The following is an 8,047-nucleotide window of genomic DNA, read 5'->3' as shown; positions in this document are numbered from 1 at the left end:
TTATTCTTTTCAAGGGTTGGTTAAAGCTACTCTACAGAAGATGAACAATGTTATTGGAAATTCTTCAGATTTCATATTGGAAGGTTTCTTTTTCCCATCAGATGCAAGGGCGTCTCTGTTTCTGTTAACCCTTTCTGGGTATATGGTCATTGTTTTTGTGAATGTCCTGGTATTTTTAGTTATAACACTTCACAAGAATTTACATGAGCCAATGTATGTAATGTTATGCAACATGATTGTCTGCGACTTAATCGGAAGCTCCGCTTTAATGCCACGATTAATGTCCGACTTCTTCGTTGATGTGAAGATCATCTCCTTTGAAGCATGCTTCATTCAAGCTTTCTGTATTCACATGTACACATGTGGGGCTCAGCTGATACTAACAGTGATGGCATTTGACAGATATGTTGCAATTTGTAATCCTCTGCGCTACTCCACAATCATGACACCCTGGACTTTAGTAAAACTCTGCTCGATTGCCTGGGGAGGCGCCTTTACTCTGGTCGTAGTTCTTTTGACGCTTACAATAAGACTTCCAAAATGTAAATCGCTAGTCGTACAGGCATATTGTTTCAACGGAGTTTTGTTTGTATTGGCCTGCGGTGATTATTCAGTGAATAACATATATGCCTTATTTATTACTTATTTCCTAGCCACACTATCATTATCGGCCATAGTTTTCACATACACTAAAATTCTAATAGCATGTTTTTTCAAATCGCAAAGCAACTCCAAAAGTAAAGCCATTCACACCTGCGCGACACACTTAACTGTTTACATCCTGTTCGGAATAACTCTTTTATTTTCAATTATGGCTTTGCGTTTTCCAAATATCAATCCAAATACCACTAAGGCAATCGGAACTTTAATGATTACCATCCCGCCTTGTCTGAACCCTATGATTTATGGCATAAACACTAAAGAAATTCGTAATAATGTGCTCAAATGCCTTAAAAGTAAACTATCACCTATTTAGAGGGGCAGGAACATTATTTAGTATATTAAGAGAGACAATATAATAAAATACATCTTCGGAAGGTCGATCCTGCCAAAAAATATTTTGAAGCAAATTCTGCTCTTTGTAAATATGGCTTACTCTATTCATTGGGGTTTTTTTTTTTATGTAAGCTTAAATCGGTGTAAGTTCTCTGTGTCCGCCTGCATTGAACTGTATTTTAAATAATAATTTTATTTGGTCCTAGCAATTTTGTCATTTGGATTTAGGTATGTTATATTTTTATGGTAAAAGAAGGTTGTAATTTTAAAAACTGTTGCAGTATTTTCTATTATTTCCAGGATGTAATTGCTTTAGGTTATACTTTACATTGCATTTTTACTTTAATAAAAGTGTGCTGAACCATTGAAAGAAGAAGTAGGCAAGTAATATTTGTTCTGAATAACAATTGTCAATACGTTTATCTTTATAAAGTAAGCAAGCACAGAATTATTGTTAGCAAACAATGAAATAAGTAGTGTTATGTTAATGTTCTTAGAGAAAAGCCAAGCAAAATGACACCTTTTACTGGCTAACTAAAAAGATTGCAATATGCAAGCTTTCGAGGCAACTCAGGCCTCTTCTTCAGGCAAGATGTAATCATGTTAATGTTCTTAGAAAGACACAAATGTAAGAGTTAATTTATAGCAATAACGTCTCATTTCATATAAAGTTGGAAAGACGGATTTATGTGAAAGCTAGTAAGTATTTCACATGTGACAATTTTAATAAATAATTTTAATGCCACAATGAAGAGGCCATATGTCCATATTCATGTTTAGAGAGAATGTTTCACTCAAGTCTTTAGGGCACTTACTGAAAGTACTTTGTGTACAGTAAGCTTCGACGTGTATGTTGCTTGAGAAATAAATATATGTATGATTTTAGTTTCATTTATGCCCATCTGTAGTTTAAAGAATTAGTTACTTTAACAGTTAACACTGTTAAAAATAAATTGTAAATTTCTTTAAGCAACTTGACTGTTTCCCGCAGGTGTGATATATTTGTATTTGTTATTATGAAAACGTCTGCTTAAAATGAATTCGTAGAGATGATTCTAAGACATATGAGGACAACAATGTCAAACTGAAGCACCCCCAAGATGGACATTCATAAATATTAATAAATAATACAAAATTCATTATGTAAATAAATGCTTGTAAATTTAAATTATATTCTTGCACATGTATTGGGCCATTACAGGTCAGTATGAAGGGTTTTCTGGTATGAGACAAATAATAGAAATGTATGTAAAATAAAAATGACAAAATGAAAAATTAAAATATTGCCATTTTGTTACTTTGATAAAAGATCAAATGTTCAAATATTGTTAATATTGCATTTATTTACTCTTTCACCTGTATGTACCAAATTCTCACTCCTGAATTCCATGTTATCACTGACACTATATATATGAAGACAGTTCAAACCATGGTTGAATAGTCACTTACTCCATTTCGAATTCTCAAAGCAAAATGCATTTCATTTTTGAAACTCTTAACTTTATTATTCACAGAATTTCTTCCTATATTTTTTACTTTTACTCTCAGTTTGATCTTAATATCTGCATTCATCACACATAATTTGACTAATCATGTTTACGTATTGTTTAACTTGCAGGCTGTTGATAAAATTAAAGGGAATAAGAACGTGCGATAAGTTCAAAGTCTGCATTATAAGGAGTCAAGATCTCAAAAAAGTTGATACATCTTAAATTTTACCATTGGATATATTATATTTTCTTAGAGAACAAGGAGGTTTTGGTAAGGGATTTGGAAAGAGTGACTTAATCAGGGTTTTATTCATTCTTCTCAGAAAAAATGTCTGTGTTCTTTTGCCCATTTTACCCTTTTCTTTTTATTTGCCTGTTTCAGATATGGCCTCTTCTTTATTAAACTATGACTCTTAGGTCAGTATCCCAGAGTCATCTTTTCATTTTACTATGCATATACATATCTGTCTCTCTCTCTCTCTCTCTCTCTCTCTCTCTCTCTCTCTCTCTCTCTCTCTCTCTCTCTCTCTCTCTCTCTCTCTCTCTCTCTATCTATCTATCTATATATATATAGCCTCTGTCTGTCTGTCTATATGTCTGTCTGCTTTTCATGGGAGAACTACTTAAAGGATTTAGATCAGGTTTTTTCTACAATTTGCTTGAACATTCCAGTTCATTTTGTGACTTCTCTTATTGCGCTAAGTATCAAAGTTCACTTGCAGTACCAATTTATTTGCATGGATCCAAGAGAGACACAGCAGGGAGGGGAGGGGGGCAGGGCCCTCCTCACTCAAGCATCAGCTTCGGGACATGTACCTTACCTCCTCTTTGCTACCAAACAGAGAACTACTTAACGGATTTAAATGGGGTTTTTTCTATATTTTGCATGAACATTCCAGTTGAGTTTGTGACTTATCTCATCACTTTAAGAATCATGGTTCGCTTGCAGGAACGATATAATCTCGCTAAGAGGCTCCGGGCTGAGGGGAGGGGGAAGAACAAGGAGCTGGGCAGGGCCCTCCTCACTCATGTGCCAGCCTCCATTCTAGTCACTGTACCTCTGTGTTTTGGAGTGTACATTGCCTCCGCTTAGCTAGCAATACCTTTTTGTTTATTGATTTTTAAAGTTTCACTACTACACGGGAGGAGCTGCAGGGGATGGCTAGTATATATATGTAGTGAAACCCGGGGTGCATACAGCCGACCTAATCCGACATAGACAGTCAGGACACAAACTTCACCACACAGCACATGGTTTATTTACAGAAAGTAGCTCAGTATATTGCAGCAACACAGTCCCTTCTCTTCGCTAGTCCCAAGAAGGACCTCAGATGTCCAAAAACCTTCTTCTGGCAGCACTTGGTGTGACAAAAGTGCTGCCAAACAGGGCCCAACAAAAGTCCAGGTACCCCCTGTCAGTGGAGGGCTGAGCTTCCATATTTCAAACTCATAATGCCACTGCAAGCCAAGGGGGCTGCCTTCTATCAGTCTGTGAGGAAATGTCCTGAAAAAACTCTCTCACCTGGTTCTTCCATTGTTGGGATGTTCTGGCCGGTTAAGGCCACACTATATATAAATATATATATATTTACAATATTTATTTGTATAGCATGTTTTTATAAAAATGATGTAGCTAAAAGTGCTTTACAAGATGAAGAAAGAGTAAAAGAAAAAAAATACATAAAAATTAGACAATACTAATTAACAAAAAATAAAGCAAGGTCCGATGGCCAGGGAAGACAGAAAAAACAAAAACAAAAAAAACTCCAGAGGGCTGGAGAATAAAACAAAATCTGCAGGAGTTCCAAGGCAATGAGACCACCAAGCCCCCACTAGGTATTCTACCTAACATAAATGATCTCAGTCAGTCCTCATGGTTTTCAGGCTTAATGTGGAAGAAGTAGACAAGGATGGTCATTTGGACCTTCAATCCAACAATGTAGGCACTGCACAGTGCTTTGATCAGGTGGTGGTGGTGCAGATTGCCACCACAAAAAAAATGGAAAGAGAACAGCAGAGAAAGTAGGGGTTAGTATGGATTTTGGAGCCATGAAAAAAATTAAATTAAATTAGAATTAAATGCATATACAGAATATCAGAGTTACACTAAAATGAAGCTATTAGAATGCCATGTTAAAGTAATGGGTTTGTAACAGTTTGTTTAAGTGCTCCACTGCATTAGCCTGGTGAATTTCTCTCTGTAAACTATTCCAGATTTTAGGTGCATAACAGCAGAAGGCTGCCTCACCACTTCTCTTAAGTTTAGCTCTTGGAATTATAAACAGACTCTCATCTGATGATCTAAGGTTACAATTTGGAGTGTAAGGTGAAAGGCATTCCGAGATATAGGATGGTGAGAGATTATTTAAGGCTTTGTAAACCATAAGCAAAATTTTAAAGTCAATTCTAAATGACATGGGTAACCAATGTAGCGGCATCAAAACTGGAGAGATGTGCTCGGATTTTCTTTTCCCAATTAAGATTCTGGCAGCTGCATTCTGCACTAGTTGCAATAGATTGATGTCTTTTTTGTGTAGTCCCAAGAGGAGTGCATTGCAGTAATCTAGTTGACTAAAAACAAAAGCGTGAACTAATTTTTCAGCATCTTGCAAAGTTATAAGGGATCTAATTTTTGCTATATTTCTTAAGTGAAAAAACCCTGTCCTAGTAATCTGATTAATGTGTAATTTAAAATTTAGGTCAGAGTCAATAATTACCCCTAAATTCTGTACCTTTGTCTTAACTCTAAGGCCTAATGGATGACATTTATTATATCACTAAGATTTCAGATTTCTCTGTATTTAGTTTGAGAAAATTACTGCTCATCCATTCAGAAACACAAGTAAGACATTGTGTCAGTGAGACAAGAGAGTCTGGGTCATCAGGCGCTATTGATAAATTCTTCTTTGAAAAAACTTGTTGGTATTTGGTCAAGGACGCAGGTGGAGGGACTCAGCTGAGAAATAATTTTATATAAATTAGGTAAATCTATCCTGGTGAAAGAATTTAATTTGCTAAAAACAGAATACTGGGGTTAAGAGGATCACTATTGGGGGGATGTACTATGTTATTTCTAATATCATTCATTTTGCAATTAAAAAATATAGCAAAAGCCTCACAATTTTCACTGGAAGTTTTTCGGAGGCATTCCATTGAGTGACCTGGATTTAGCAAACAATCAATAGTAGAGAATAAAACTCTCGGATTACTAGCATTGTTATTTATAATTTTAGAGAAATAGCACCGCCTTTCAAGACGGACTATGTTGTTGTATTCAGACACTGTTCGGGTCTTCCTTGGTGTAACAGGCTGGAGGATTTTTTAAGTGTCTTTTCAGGAGTGACTATGTCAGCAGCAGCTCTTACTTTAACATTAAAATTTTCGACCTTACTATTTACATTATTATTTCTATTGTAGTAAGCATTACAAATAGACTGGTTGTCAAAATGTTGGTAAACTTTGAAGTTGCAGATGAATCAAAGAAGCATTTTATATCAATATGCTTCTCATTAATTTTATCTATCAGTAAACCGATATCCACGATCTGTCTCACATCAACTTTTAGTCTTTTATCAAATAAAGTCAATTCAAGTTGTAGAGCATGCACTGGTACTGTGTATTGCTGCACCCACTACACGATGAAACAGCTATCCTTTAGTATATGTATATATACAGTGCATCCGGAAAGTATTCAGAGCGCATCACTTTTTCCACATTTTGTTATGTTACAGCCTTATTCCAAAATGGATTAAATTCATTCTTTTCCTCAGAATTCTACACACAACACCCCATAATGACAACGTGAAAAAAGTTTACTTGAGACTTTTGCAAATTAATTAAAAATAAAAAAAATCCAGAAAGCACATGTACATAAGTATTCACAGCCTTTGCTGTGAAGATCAAAATTGAGCTCAGGTGCATCCTGTTTCCCCTGATCATCCTTAAGATGTTTCTGCAGCTTCATTGGAGTCCACCTGTGGTAAATTCAGTTGACTGGACATGATTTGGAAAGGCACACACCTGTCTATATAAGGTCCCACAGTTGACAGTTCATGTCAGAACACAAACCAAGCATAAAGTCAAAGGAATTGTCTGTAGACCTCCGAGACAGGATTGTCTCGAGGCACAAATCTGGGGAAGGTTACAGAAAAATTTCTGCTGCTTTGAAGGTCCCAATGAGCACAGTGGCCTCCATCATCCATAAGTGGAAGAAGTTCAAAACCACCAGGACTCTTCCTAGAGCTGGCCTGCCATCTACACTGAGCGATCAAGGGAGAAGGGCCTTAGTCAGGAAGGTGACCAAGAACCCGATGGTCACTCTGTCAGAGCTCCAGAGGTCCTCTGTGGAGAGAGGAGAACCTTCCAGAAGAACAACCATCTCTGCAGCAATCCACCAATCAGGCCTGTATGGTAGAGTGGCCAGACGGAAGCCACTCCTTAGTAAAAGGCACATGACAGCCCGCCTGGAGTTTGCCGAAAGGCACCTGAAGGACTCTCAGATCATTAAAGAAAATTCTCTGCTCTGATGAGACAAAGATTGAACTCTTTGGTGTGAATGCCAGGCGTCACGTTTGGAGGAAACCTGGCGCCATCCCTACAGTGAAGCATGATGGTGGCAGCATCATGCTGTGGGGATGTTTTTCAGCGGCAGGAACTGGGAGACTAGTCAGGATAAAGGGAAAGATGACTGCACCAATGTACAGAGACATCCTGGATGAAAACCTGCTCCAGAGCGTCTTGACCTCAGACTGGGGCGACGGTTCATCTTTCAGCAGGACAACGACCCTAAGCACACAGCCAAGATATCAAAGGAGTGGCTTCAGGACAACTCTGTGAATGTCCTTGAGTGGCCCAGCCAGAGCCCAGACTTGAATCCGATTGAACATCTCTGGAGAGATCTTAAAATGGCTGTGCACCGACGCTTCCCATCCAACCTGATGGAGCTTGAGAGCTGCTGCAAAGAGGAATGGGCGAAACTGGCCAAGGATAGGTGTGCCAAGCTTGTGGCATCATATTCAAAAAGACTTGAGGCTGTAATTGCTGCCAAAGGTACATCGAAAAAGTATTGAGCAAAGGCTGTGAATACTTATGTACATGGGATTTCTCAGTTTTTTTTATTTTTAATAAATTTGCAAAAACCTCAAGTAAACTTTTTTCACATTGTCATTATGGGGTGTTGTGTGTAGAATTCTGAGGAAAAAAATTAATTTAATCCATTTTGGAATAAGGCTGTAACATAAGAAAATGTGGAAAAAGTGATGCGGTGTCAATACTTTATATATATATTCACGGCATTCGAAGTCTGTGTCACAATCTGATTGTATGGGTGGTTACCTACCAGGTAACGCTTGTGGTTGGCCAGCAATCTGCTAACATCCGCCACGGTGCCCTCAGTTTGTGAGGAGCAGATCATAGAATGGTTGAAATAGTTTACTGTCAAATAAATGCAAAGAGTACGTGACATGTGTTTCGTCCTCATTCTGGGCTCATCAGGCGTACAAACTCCACTGCACTCCCTCTCGGGAATCGAATCTCGGACGTCAGCGCCAGAGGCGATGCCC

The 8,047-nt window shown here is 37.7% G+C and overlaps 1 protein-coding gene across 1 annotated transcript; it reads left to right on the top strand.

Moving 5' to 3' along the window:
• On the top strand, nucleotides 1-1,488 carry LOC127527501 (olfactory receptor 52E4-like). Its single transcript, XM_051926495.1, has one exon. The coding sequence runs from the start codon at nucleotides 41-43 to the stop codon at nucleotides 974-976; it is 936 nt and encodes a 311-aa protein (XP_051782455.1). The 5' UTR covers nucleotides 1-40; the 3' UTR covers nucleotides 977-1,488.
• Nucleotides 1,489-8,047: the final 6,559 nt, after the last annotated feature.

This window comes from Erpetoichthys calabaricus, chromosome 4 (assembly GCF_900747795.2).
Source record: "Erpetoichthys calabaricus chromosome 4, fErpCal1.3, whole genome shotgun sequence".
Lineage (NCBI taxonomy): Eukaryota > Metazoa > Chordata > Cladistia > Polypteriformes > Polypteridae > Erpetoichthys > Erpetoichthys calabaricus.
Note: the sequence above shows the minus strand (reverse complement) of the source record. Positions and strands in the feature narration are given on the sequence as shown.

Excerpts from the sequence above, each read along its gene's own strand:
- LOC127527501 (XM_051926495.1), top strand. The coding sequence starts at position 41 with ATGAACAATGTTATTGGAAATTCTTCAGATTTCATATTGGAAGGTTTC.